Raw genomic sequence first — 14243 nt, 5'->3', positions numbered from 1 at the left:
AAACTGCTCGAACACAGAGAAATTCGCATTCTTCTCAAGCTATTTGTTTTTTGGTTTTCTTTTTTTTTTTTACGTGATGCAGACAAACTTTGACATTACGCTACGCCTTATTGGAATAAACGTGGACGATCTATGATCCCACATAGGCTTCCGAATTTGTGACATCATTAACATTAACTCCTCTATGAGTGTGCTTTCATATCAATATTGTTTTATTCAACTTCAGCTAATGGCATTGTCATCAGAAGATCTTAATTCAACATGAAAGTCATGGATTTATAGATGGATACAATGAATTTATTTGCTTCATATCATCGACTTTCTTTAAAAAATTATGCGGCATATAATTAATATCCTCAAAGTCATGGCATCAGATCGCTATGACGAAAAACACTTTAAAAAAACAAACACCTAAAAAACATTATACCTTAATCATTTCGACAGGTAGATTGCTGTGAAATCATTTACCGAATTAGTCAGCTGCTGCCATATTCAAACTGGCGCAGGACGGTTCATCCCAGCAAAGTTTTGTGTAAAGTTGGTCGCTGCGTTGCACACAGTGACAATGTGTTTGTTTTGTTTTTAGTCGAAGTAGAATCGGATCGAATTGGATCAAAAACACCCATGAAATGGACATGGCTGTCCAGGGGAGAGGGGTGGGCTGGTGGAAAAGGCCGCGACCATGGAAAAATACAGAGCATTTTAGAAAAATAGCCTCCGTCCCTTGAATGAATGAGTTTCCGAACCGTTTTCCGTTCTCAGTTGACAAAACGATCGGCAACATTAACTACTTCAATGCTTGTCATGGCATAAAGTCTTTATTCCTCCAAGCGGAGGCAGACCCTATCCCAATAGCCTACAGGCATAGAGAAGAAATATCACATGATGATACACAAACAGGAAATTGTTCATCATTTTCACTTGTGCGATTCCCTTGTTTCGGCTGCTCGAAAGCAAAACTTCAATAACCTCTGTCTGAAATTAATCCTTAGCACTTTATCATGCACTATTCATATACCACGCATAATGTACTGTGGGGAAGTCACTCAAAATGATAGCATAAATACATTTATATTTTTTCTTTTCTGGAAGAGCGTGGTTTGTCGAAATAATATGGGTCAGTGGCGGAGATATCACATAGGCGATATAGATGCAACATTAATGGCTGCCCATAACTGTTATAACCGCCATTTTGGAAGTGCTAAGGAAACTCGGAGACGTCTATTTACATGCTGTCCATATAGGAGGAAAGTAACTCCCGACCGTTTTGGATCTGGTAGGGAAAAATCCACACACTTCCTTATGCGTCATAGAGCTGCAAGAGATATTTCACAGCATATCAGTCTGAGCTTTGTCTCCGTCTATTGATCCGCGTGTGCAAGATATCGCGTCCGTAATTTCCACCGTTGACACCCTGGAATACATCGAAAAAGATACATGTACCGGAATTCGTCTTAAATACATTACAACCACATCTATTATTAACACTTCAGTTTTTTTTTCTTCTTTTCTGTACATCCCGTATAATTCACAGTTAGAGTATGTATTTACATATTTACTGTTGAATTTTTTACTTGCTTGGTCTGTTGCCGCATATTATGGTAAAATAGCACCGTTAAAAATGTACTCTATGATAAATATGCGTCCATGAGCACATGTAAACGATATGAAATTATTCAAAAATTTCAATCTTTGGTGATTTTTGTTGCCTCTATTTTGTGATTGGTGATGGATTGAAAATATTATGTCCTTCACTGGAGTCCCATAGCATATTTAGCGAAAATTCAGAGCTTTTTGCAAACAGCAGTAACCGGAAGATGATTCTACGCCCCCTCCTTCCTTTTTTTTTTTTTTTTTTTTTTTTTTTTTGGAGGGGGTGAAACAAAAGGACATAAGGCACAAATATAGGGATAGATTCCTACTAAAGAAAAGTGACATACTTGACTACACTTTCAAGTTTAAACATCTTCAACAATGCTACAAACTACGTGAATAACACATGCTGTTGTTTGCTTTTGGATACACCTCAAGAATACTGTGGTAACATACTTAATAAATAGGTCCTTATACAAGCGTCTCTTCTTTTCTCTCTCTCTCTCTCTCTCTCCCTCTGTTTTCATGTCTCTTCCTCTCTCTTTCTCTCTCTCTCTCTCTTTCTCTCTTTCTTGAAAGCAGAAGTAGTTACTGTATTCCTTAATCCTCTCAGTCAGTCATTATCACGATTGTAGACTAAAAAATCCAACGAAACACTATTCTACAGACAAAGAAAAATGACAAAATAAAAACTAGGCTTTTTTCTGCACGAGACCTCTGCATGTTTCAAAAAGTACGACGGGACTCTAGTACGAAGGACTGATGAAAGTGTTTGGCGTTTCTCAGCCGAAATCTTCTGATGATGACGTTTATTGACAATGGCAGTGTGGTTGGACTAACGTTTTCAGCATTGAAAGTTTGTGTGAGTGTGCTCTTGCGACATCTGCACATTTATTGTCGCTCGGTGGGAGCGATGAATGATGTAGCATAATTGGTGCAAATCGTCTATTAATGGCACAAACCACACACGTCATGGCATAAATATCTTTATTTTTTTCTTCTTCTTCTTTTAGTCGACAACAGGCCTCTGTCTTTTATCTTGCTTGTTTAATGCTATAAGAAATATACAGGAATCTGGAACGAATATGGTACGCTGGACAACGCAAATCAAGAAGGTCCACTAAAGCTGGTATACTGGCCAGCGGCGTACTGACACGCCGAGAAAGTCGGGCTCTGGCGCACGGGGTAGGTAAGGCCAGTCATGCTCTCCGAGTGCTGTTTTGCTTTGAGCCGTAGGGAAGCTATGCTGTTCGAGCACGGCTCGCGATACACGTACGGCGTCCCCGGTGCGGTGGCGTAGGGACAACCCGGCCCGGCGCCAGCCGCCGCTGCCGCCGCCGCATTGTTCAGAGAGTTCAACTGGGAGCCGACGCCGTTGACCGGCGTGGCGGGCGAAAAGGAAGTCGTCATGCTGGTCTGTGGGTTGAAACACATTGGCTGGCTGGTTACCGAGAGCGGGTTGACTGAGTTGAGTGGCCAGGCGAAGCTCTTGGAGCTCATGGGCGCGGCGGGCTTGGCCGTGGTGGCCCAGTTACTGTATGAGTATCCCGGGTAAAGTCCGTCGTCAAATGGCTGCATGAGTCCATTGAAGTGGTGCTGCCCCAGTCCGTTCTTCAACTCATTCAGCTGGTTGCGTTCCCGCTTTCTCCACTTGGCACGTCGGTTCTTGAACCAAATCTGAGTCAGAGAAAGAACACAGGATATAAAGAGAGACAAACCATGGTTAGAAGATAAATTTCCATCGTCAATTATCATCAGGAAACCAGATGAACACAAACTTCAAAATCTAAAATTAGCACCTCCCGCACCTTCGATTGTCGAAGATAGCGAACTAATCCTCTGTGTCATATATGCAATATTGATATGATTACGCATATAAATGGGTATTGTGACTACTGTTTGAAGATTAAAAGGTAATAACGTATTTTCAGCAAGAAAAGTGTGGATTATCAATGTCAGGATGAACAAGCACATTATAACCATGGTCAAAAAACACAAACACATCCAACATTAAACATGGCTTCCAACACGTCATTTTGATTTCTTTTTTTCTTTTACATGGGTCGTACAACGTTATAGTTCTTTAATTTTTCAACCTAATAATATTCTCGGCATGCAACGTCATGTAGCGTTACAAACATTACATAACCAAAAAAAAATCACAATTACTTGAAAAAAAAATCTAAACGAGTACTCAGCGATCGAGATCACAATTACTTCGATTACTTGCAAGGTAAATATGTTGAAATATGTTTCAAAGAATTATAGGAAACAAAACTATTGAGTACAGAAGGTAACTTCAATATCTAATCTACATCTTCGTAAAATTTCACATCATCATTTTGAATCAGAAAAAAATCACATTGCAACAGAAGGGCCAAAGATACATTCTTATTTTGACAACACCAATGTCAAGAGTATACGAATCAAATTTCGTACAATTTTGTACGTCATCCTTAGCTAAAGTATCGTCGTTTGTGATGAATGGAGTATGACCCACTGAAAGACATTGCTTGCAAAATATGGGGTCATCGTGAAATGTGTGTCTGTTTATTTATTTACAAAGAATACAATCATACCAGATAAGACACCGATAAAGGGGTCTGGTGTGTGTTTGATGTTTGTTCTCTTAATACCGCCTATGTTCACTTTCAATATCCAAGAGTGAATAACTTATATAAAACATCCTTCACGAAGCTTTCAGTTATTACTTCAAGTGCTTCGGGCATTCATTGATAGAAAAACAACAACAACAAAACAAACACCTAATCAAAGAGGGAGCATGAAGTGTATGAATCAATGATAACAACAGTTTGGCTCGGAGCGGCGAGAGTATGGAACGCCGACTGTAAAAATCTAGATAAGCCGATGATATCGACGTGTGAGCTGACGCGACTGCTGACACTCCGTGCCGTTTCAATACGCGGCTTTGATTTACGTCTGTCGGCACAGTTGGGCAGAAAAGCCTATGAGGACAAGAGACAAGTGCTTGGACAAACACAATATACAAACCGACGTAATGGTACCCCCCCCCCCGAAAAAAAGAACAAAACAAAGCAACCAATTATTTCAAATTGATTATTGAGGATGAGGTGACAAAAAAATGGATTGTTATTTTATAAATTTACTGAAGTAAATTTCAGATAGAAATTTCTTGAAATCGATGCAAAATGATTTTAAGTCATGGAGTCATTTTATTCATAATAATGATCGAAAAAATGTGACTCCTATATCTACCGACACACGAGCAAACATTCATTTCAACATGAATAGCCATTTTATAGCCACTGCGGGTTATTCTTGCTAGAACATTCTGAGAAGGAAGAAATAATAGTTACAAAAACAAACAACCAAACAAAATCACCATGGCTCTTGGCAGAGCAACTCTACAATTGAGTACACTGTACAACACTTTCTTGCCAAAAGGTCGTTACATCTGAATATCCCTTATCTCTCTCTATCTATCTCTCTCTCTCTCTCTCTTTAAGTATATATAGCGTGGACAGGCATAATTTTATGATCACCAAAAATTGTAACTAGCTCTCCAAACAAGACACAATAGGTATTGATCTTCATCTATCAAGCACCAAGAGGATGGGGGACCAAAAAAACACTATTAGTTATTCGAGCCAACTGAAAACAAGTTATTTTCTTCGAATTACTCCGAACATAATTATAGAACGAGCACAATACTGGAAAGACGCTGAACTGAAACAACTGAATACAGAAAATTCCTTCTAAATGAGCCTGCGTGAGAGGAATTCTTTGACTGAATAGTCTGCTAGATCATTATGATGTGTTTTCGCCATGGGGTCGTGAGCATCGGAAAGCAAAACCCCAAACAAAACTGGTGACAATCTCAAATAATTTTCTCCCTCCTTCTCCTGTGCGCGTTCGTTCTATCAAATGCATTGTGAGAAATATTTTCATGTGTTGGCTTATCGCAAAAGTAGGACTACATATTTTTGTGCAACATTCTAAACTGGGCCATAGGGCAAAAGTTCACCACGACAACTTTATCATAGTGGTTATCTGTCTCAAATGTGTGCTCTAAGCTGCTTTGATCATGGGGGGCAGGTGTAACAAGCCCGATGAATCTGCGATGAGAGGCGAGTAAATGTGTGTTTTACCCGCTGCCTCCTCATAAAGCCTCGATTTCCGCGCCGTGGTCTAAGAATAACCGCCGCGATGACATCTTACCAACTACCACGACAATGAACGAACTTAGGAAATATCTTCACTCTGGTTACATCTGGTGCATTAAGAACGATTTCAATTTACTCGGGGGGGGGGGGGATAGGGTAGGGAGCGCAAGCAACACACTTATCAGGATTTCCATCTCCATTCTTCATCACAATCACACTCAATAACAGAATCAATTTTAGCATTCTATGCACGATGCAATACATGGTGACAGACCACTTCATTATAATTCTCATCCGTCGCTTCTTCATTCTGCGACAAGTCAACAATGTTAAAAATTCATGATTCTTTGGACTTTCAGTCTCACTACCAACATACTAGTCATTGCCAGTTTCAAAATTGTAATTAATTAACGATGACCTTTTTCAGAAAATGTGATACAACGGAAGTACTGGAGCTAAAATTGAAAGAAATACACGATGTATCGTTTGGCATCTGAACAAAATACTCCGCTTTCATAAAATAGGTTTACATGGACTGATAGATGTCAGCAAAAGGGCGTACAAAATCACATACCCAAAATATATTTCTACGAATACACATTGTAATGAAAAACAAAACAAAACAAAACACAACACGACCTACGTCGACATACTAACACTAACAATTACATTAAGTAGCTAATCCTGGTGGCAGTCGATGACTGTATGAAATAAAGTCAAAGTTCATGAGATCTAATAAACACCAGTCATAATGACTTCACGATGGTGTTTATTTTGTCTTTATGCAATGTCAGAACCATACAGGGTACTGTTAAAAAGAAAAAAAAAACGTTCTTTCTCTCTTTCTCTTTTCACTTTCTCTCTCAGCGTCTTGTACGTTGGTGTCAACTTCCCTTGGAATCTTAGCTAAGCACTCGTGTCCACACCAAAGGCATCAACAAGTCTTAGGTGAAATCAGCCGTACGATCCCCCCACTCTCCAACCCGAGGATGCGCTCTCAAAATAACCGGATTACACGCAGATCTCCGCCAGTCTTCAACGGAGGGCGCATTTCCAAATCCCGAACTGGTTGGTGCGAACTGTCCGCCAATTATCATCGCAAAAAAAAAAAAGTTGGATACATGCATCGAGCGGGCTTTTTTTTTTTTTTTAACCCCTTTACACATTGTCCCCACACCACTGATTCAATGTTGTCATCTTTCGTGGTGTTGGGACCTACTGCTGCTGCCACGGGGTTACTTAACGCCACCTGGATTTGATATTTGGTTAGAAGAAGCATCTTGTTGTGCAATAATGATAGAAAATAAAAAGCACTCTAAATAATTTGATGAAGCAAGGCGAGAAAGTAAAGCTTTTAAAGGGGAAATCCAATCCAAATGTAAGTCAGTCTGATATACAAGAAAGAGTAAAATATTATGAGTTCAACGGTACAAATATTATGAGTTCAACGGTACAAATTTGATCGAAATCGGATGAAAAATAAGGAAGTTATGACATTTTGAAGTATCGCTATTTTGAGGGGAAACAGTTCTTGAACAGTCAATATGAATATGCAAATAATAAAGTGAACATGTCATTCCCTCACAACTTACCATATAGTTTGTACATAGAATTTTGAAATTTCCGGTTTTTCATTCAAACGCAATTATGCCCGAGGCTCAAATCCTCATATATCTAACTGATCACTATTCTGAAGTTATTCAACCAGGAATAACGTCAAGTTTCAGACTTCAATGACAGAAACATTGAATTTTCGTCATTTTTTTTTAACACGATCAAAGGAAAATTGTGAGGGAATGACATGGTTAGCTCACATATTTGCATATTCATACCCACTGTACAAGAACTGTTTTGGAGAATTAATTATTCAAATAACTTCAAAATTTTATAAAGTAATCTTCCTTATTTTTCACCCATTTCAGTCAAATTTTTACTGTTGGACTCCTAAAATTTTATTCTCTTTTATCGGACTAACTTATATTTGGACTGGATTTAATCTTTAATGAAGTTTACAGATCATATAACACCACAAGTGCCTATATCTCTGGCGTTTCTAGTGTCTTCGAGACTCTTTCGTCACCAGGCGAGTTAGAATAGTGGTATGGCTCTCGATGTCACTTTGCATCGACCTACGACGTCTTACGTCATACTGAATATTGTGCGAAGACACGTTTCGCGATATTAATTTCATGTCAACTTATAATACAATCAGCATATACATGCAGCATATGATACAGTAGACGTGCGACAACGCAAAGTGGGTCAAATTGTGCCCTCGACTCGCATCCCAACGCTACCGCCGTGAGTATGTATACTGCGACTATATATGAGTGTATGAACAATCTTTAATTTCTGATTTATGTTTCCCATGTTACAGTGTTGAGCCAGCTCTCAAGACACCAATATATCAGATTGCGGGCAACCGAACGGCCGAAGTCATCCGGGCTTTCGAGACTTCTCTTTTTTCTCATCCCCGATTGATCATTTTCGACAATCTCACTTTCCATGCTCTTGTGAGTCGACGACGTCCAATCGGATGAACCGCGTCGTAAAACGTCGAATCACTTGGGGGAGTGACTTATCAGTCTGTTGTAACCGGCCCGCTCTTATTTAGGGTATACAGGAGGACGCATTTGGGATGGGGAAGGGGGAAGTTTTAGGAGGTGAACACGAGGGCAGGTGGGCGCGGAAGAGTGTCAGGAGAAAAAACTGTTTCGATTGTCACTCCCACCACCCTCCTTCGCGTCACTCCCGATGATACAGGAAGGGGAAACTTGAAGTACAATCGATCTTGACTGAGCGACATTTTAAACTCTTCTTCAAGGGAATCCCGCTGCCGTGGAGACTGTGAAAAGATACACAACGATTTTCTAAAGGCACCGAGCAGATGAACGTTGTAATAGCAGACGGCGTCTCTGATGCTGCCAGCAACGCACGAAATACATACCAGTGGGTGTTTCAGAAAAAAAAAAATAAGTCGATCTTAGATTTCAAGATTAACTTAGAATTATGGCAGGCTGTGTATAAGAATGAAAACTTTGAAGATGCTTTTTATACAGGCATAAATTAAGTAAGGGACAAGGATTTTTTTCCTGTAAATTTTGAGAGCAATTTGAAACATAAGATAAACTTTAAAGAGAAACCGATGGCATACCATAAGTCGATCTTTTAATAACTTTTTAAGTTCGACTTAAATTCTTCGCGAAACATCCCACAGGAAATATCACTCTATAGACTTAAATTGGTAAAACGCTGATTATTGTCTGTCGATAATTAAGAGCGACAAAATGCGACAAGCAAATACATACAGGTATATCCCTGCGAATTCCATCCTAGATTCCATCATGCCCTCTCATCAACGCAGACGAGAACGATAAATGACATAAATCATAACATGCAAATGTAATTCAGCAATATATTGCACGAACGATAATTATTAATCGTTAAAAAGGTGCAAAGTTAAACACAGTGAGCGAAATACGATTGCTGATCACATGGCTTGTAAATCAGAGTTCTACCCGGTTAAGGAACAAAAGTGTTGTTTTGTTTGAAAGAGAAGAGAGAAGAAAGGGGGGGGGGGGGCTGTCGAAGCCGTAACATGGAATCTGAGACGTGCTGGAAGAAACTCGGTGAAAATATTCTCTCGGAGTAGTTTCGGCTTAAGATCGTGGCCCACGCGAGTAGGGATTGTGTTGAAGCAAAACAGTTGCAAAATGGCAAGAATTTCGCGGTGAAATATCCACACTTAATTATCTCCCTTGTGACACGACGAGGGGGGAAGAAGGAGGAAGGACTGCCGAAGAACTCGAGAAGGGAAAAATGGGAGCCCATCGCACTGGGAAGATGTCACTCAAGTGTCATCCAAATTAACTCATCTCATCCCACGTTTGATTACACCGTTCATCCATGTCCTGCCGCCAGTCACCTTCACCTCATCAAGTGGCGTGTGGCTAAATAGTACTTTTTGTAACCAGCTAAGACGGCAGGTTGACGAAGTCGTATTAATCTATGTGGCTTGGATTCCGTTTTCTTTGTTCATATCATCGTATAATATTGACTATCCCTTTCTGTCATATTTTGGTTCACCTCACAATCAAGTACATTCCGATACAAAAACTCTGTATTGTAGGTGATTTTCAAGACACTTGTTGGAATTTGAATGGCGTGACAACGCGACAGTTTGATACATAAGCTTTGTATAGCGTCTTTTTGTGGTACGTCCTTCTCTGTATAGCTCTATTACACTGTTATGCAGCGTTCATTTTCAACTTTTCAAGGTTGAAAGCATGTCAACCTTGAGAAGTAGACAACTCTTGCCTACAGGAAACACGTGACATTCTGAGGAAAAAATGAATGCAAATTTTCAATATTATACGCTGCGATAATAATTATGTAACAATCTTATCTCCTCCCAGAGTAGAAGACGTTGTGCAAAATGAGTCAAATCAAGCATAGGGCTATTGAGGTTTGTCACATCGGAATGTAAGACTAATGACTTAGAGTGATTATTCTCTGACTCTTTGACGAAAAAAAGAGAATCGGAATTGATTATTCTACAGCACGAGCAAATCTACCGAATGATAATAGATGAAGGACAGATACAAGGACAGGAAAGCATATAAAATATTCTCGTGGTTTTGTTCTTTTTGAACTTGCTTTTCCAGTCTTCTGTCATCGCGTGTAGCTTGCGTCAGAGAAGACGTAACAGGCACATTCGATCTCTCGTCAAACTAAATAAAGTCTGGAATACCGAAACATCGACCGACCTGTCCTCTCGACTCGTTCTCTAGCTTCACACGGTCCAGACCAGAATTTGAGATCCCTCGCAGGTGAAAAGAAAATATGGAACAAATCTACAGCAACATGGACGCTCACTTCCCGGGGATAAACTCCTGAAATTTAATGTGCGGAGGAAAATAAGAAACTACTCCATGGGTTTGGAATTGTACTTCGTTCACACACCTTGATAACATATTGCGAGTTTAAATGCATCAATGAACGCATGATTGAATTACCCTCTGAAAAAAGAGATACGATATATATATATGTGACGATAATATAATGATCACTTGCCGTGACCACATAGTTGAGTCGTTTGGTAACTATTCTTAGCATTTAAGTTTTTTTTTTTTTTTTTTTTTTATGACGGAGGTGGGGGATGAAGATGATGCTCTTAACAATGAACAATAATTTGTTGGATGCGATGACCATATTATACATCTGTTCATATCTGTTTTATTTCATTTTCGTCACCATGTCAGGACGAAGATACGACAGCTTTTCTGCAGGATTTCACGTATCTTGGTGACAGCTTTTGATTTTTAGGGTTGGCACACTGTAAAAGTAAGCTGTGATATCGTTTCTAACATCTTAATGCACTTGAAAAGGTCATAGCGCTGGCGCAAGATTTCGTGCATGTGTCTCTAGTTCTGCATGCACTCCTTATATCGGGGCAGGTACGAGTGTGTCATCTTCATTCGCCGTGGCGGACTTTTCATCACGTCCCAGCATGCAGTGCGAGGCAACATGTTATTGGAGGGAGCCCTTGACATGGCGGCTGGCATGGCGTGCACAAATAATACGCTCCAAATGCGGCGCGAGCTCGAGTTTCTTCTCCACCGACCGGTGTTCGGTGTAAGCGATGTGCGAACAGGTATGAAATTATCAAGTGAATGAACCAGCGGCACGCACGGATCAGTTTGGGTGTGGGGTAACAACGAAAACATGTTCTCAGAGGCTCTACGACATCATCATAATCTCTGCCCACTTTGGAGTTTCTTGCTCATTAAAGCTAAAAAGAAATAAGAAACGCGTCTTGTGCAGAGAACATCCCTACATCCCTCAGGACTAAAATCATTCAATCTTACTTAAGGAGACTTTCACCTAAAAGCCGAATAATAGTGTTAACTCTTCAACAAAATGGGTACAATACAATGGACTACATCATGCCTACATAATGATACCCTGATTAAAAGCTGATTTCCTTTCTTATTTCTATATCATTAGTAATGTAATTATTGTAGGTTGTATCCACTTTTGTGTGCGTTTTCCCCTATACCACTATGATCCAGAATCATTGCAAATATGCGGATCAAATTAAGTCTCCAGAAAATTAAGAGAAGGGTAAAAAAAAATATAAGAGAACAAGCAACACAAACAAAACAAAGAAGAAAAACAAACAATAAGAGTTTGTTTTGTCTCGAACACATTGACACTGCTAATGGGCACCTGGAAATCGTATTTACTACGCCAATTTTGGACAGATTTCGCCGGGAGATACTTTGAAGGTCAAGTTTGAACCAGGAAACCGAAAATCGTCTGGAGTTGTCTGTGAGTAAAACAGGGAGGACGCGAGTAGGGTGGGGTGGGGTGGGGTGGGGCGGGGTGGAGGGTGGAGGCGTTGGGGTGTTTGGAGGAGATTGTCTCTCAGAGAGAGAAAGATAGAAAGAAAGAAAGATAGAAGAGAGGGAGGGACAGAGAGAAGGAGGAAGAGGGAGCGTGTGTATAAATCAGAGAGTAGAAGTAAAACTAGCTAGTGAAAGGCGAGAGAGACGGGCTTACTCCCGGCCTGAGTGACATGCGGGTCAGATCAGTATCGGCGGCATGTCAAGTTTTACACCTGGTCGGTGGAGAACAAAGGGTCTCGATGGGGAAAGGTGAGGCGCAAGCTGATGGGTTTCGGTGGGGGAGTGGAATGCGACAACATCGGCCCGGTAATGCGGCGTTGACACCCCGCTCGCCCGGCGCGACGACAGACAACGATGTAAAAGCGCCCTTTACAAAAACCTTCCCTCCCTTCCTTATGTTCCCTCTCTCCCTCTCGCCTCTGTCTTCTATATATCTCTTTTGGAAGGAGAGAAAACATACAGGCCGAATCCATCTGAACTTGGCATCTTTGGGATGCGATTCTTCGCGAGCGAAGAGCACCGTACTAGAAGCAACATCATCTCTGTATTATTCTGTGAAGAAACGTGACATTGTTTTACCGGCCTTTAGGAACAGATGAATGATGGTGGGACGATGACATTTCTTATGAATCTTTTCATGTTTGCATATTTTCACTGAAATATACTTTGTACATCTGCAAGTCCAACAAGCAAAGAAGAGGAAAACTTTTCATTCAATCCGTTCTCACGCTAAGATGGCTAATTTAGACTTCTCATGTCAACAGTATGTTTTTAATTTAAAAAAAAAAATGACTCTCATATTGTAATTCTACTCTCCATGCATGCTCATAAATAAAAGATGATATCTTTGATAGTCATTATATCTTTTTTTTTTCCAAATATCAATTTCAGCTGATCAAGACAAAGCATTTCAAACATACTCTTCACAATATGAAATATACACTTTTGATTTCATACTTCGCCGATTCCTCTGAAGTAAGTGACTATGGTGGACAGGAGGTTTCAAAAGACACTACGTGCCGTCAGCAAGCCTATAAGTAATAAGGATACAACTGGCGTTCCATAGTGTATATACATACAAACGCGGACGCTATATCTGTCTGGCCATATCGTGATGAAACTCGACCCGCCCTGTCATTAATTACCTCACCAACCAGTGCCGCCGAGGTGCAAATTAGTGACACCTTCGACTTGATATCTCTTGCCAGCCGCGGACCACCGTTCACATCTCAAATCCGAACCACAGCAGGAGAAATCGTCCAACTCTGTCCAACTCTTGGACAATGAAATGGCGCCATATTGAGACAAACGCTGGCTGCCCAGCAAATGAAACGTGGATGCGGCTCATCACTGTACGAAGTCGGCGCGACTGATTTTCTTCGAAGTCAATACTAGTGTTTGAGAGTATCATGAATTAAACGTAGGATTCAAAATGATTCCTATCTAACTCTGAGTTGGCCGAACTCTGCATGAAAATGATTTGTTTCAATCAAGAAGGTGACATCATTGTAACTGAATATGAAATCAATCGACTGGATTGTACAATTTTCTATTAATCATTCCATTTTCAAATAATTATTATTACCATGTGATTTGTCTTTGAAAATCAGTAAGAATAGGTTTGATAAACACAATTTTTTTCTCGTCTTCGCAAGATCTAAGCAGGTGTGACGTCATATCAATGAGCAGTCAAAGAAAAGAAAGAGAGCCAGTAAAGTCATTCGCTGGCAGATCATAATTAATTTGGAAATCATGAGTTACGGCACAACAGTTCAGTGGGCAGCTTTCAGGAAAAAAAAACCCCAGCGTTATTAGTTTTTCATTTTTGTTTCATTACTTATGACACCCATATGCAGTAACCATTATCCTAAAACCGCAAACACTGTCATCTTGGCGAAGATAAAGCCTTATATGTAATGGTTAGGTGCAGCTACAATATTATCTTAACGATGCGACTCTTTCCCCTCTCAAATGTGGAATCATTAATGTCAGTCCTTGAGCTCCCGATGCTCTCGCCTTTCGAACTTTCCTTTGGGGTGTGAAATGCCTCCGGGGATGCATCCCGAGGCAGCTCTCTCGTTGATTATGCGTTGGTGGT

General features: G+C 40.3%; 1 protein-coding gene across 1 annotated transcript in view; it reads right to left on the bottom strand.

The window, feature by feature from the left end:
- Positions 1–2700: 2700 nt before the first annotated feature.
- LOC140229263 (pituitary homeobox 3-like) overlaps positions 2701–14243 on the bottom strand; it is a 63680-nt gene continuing 52137 nt past the window's right edge. Inside the window, exon 3 of the mRNA XM_072309541.1 lies at positions 2701–3270. Within this exon, the coding sequence (XP_072165642.1) occupies positions 2701–3270 (570 nt within the window). The remainder of the gene's footprint in view (positions 3271–14243) is intronic.

This window comes from Diadema setosum, chromosome 5 (assembly GCF_964275005.1).
Source record: "Diadema setosum chromosome 5, eeDiaSeto1, whole genome shotgun sequence".
NCBI lineage: Eukaryota > Metazoa > Echinodermata > Echinoidea > Diadematoida > Diadematidae > Diadema > Diadema setosum.
The sequence above is the reverse complement of the archived record's forward strand: the minus strand, read 5'-3'. Positions and strand labels throughout refer to the sequence as shown.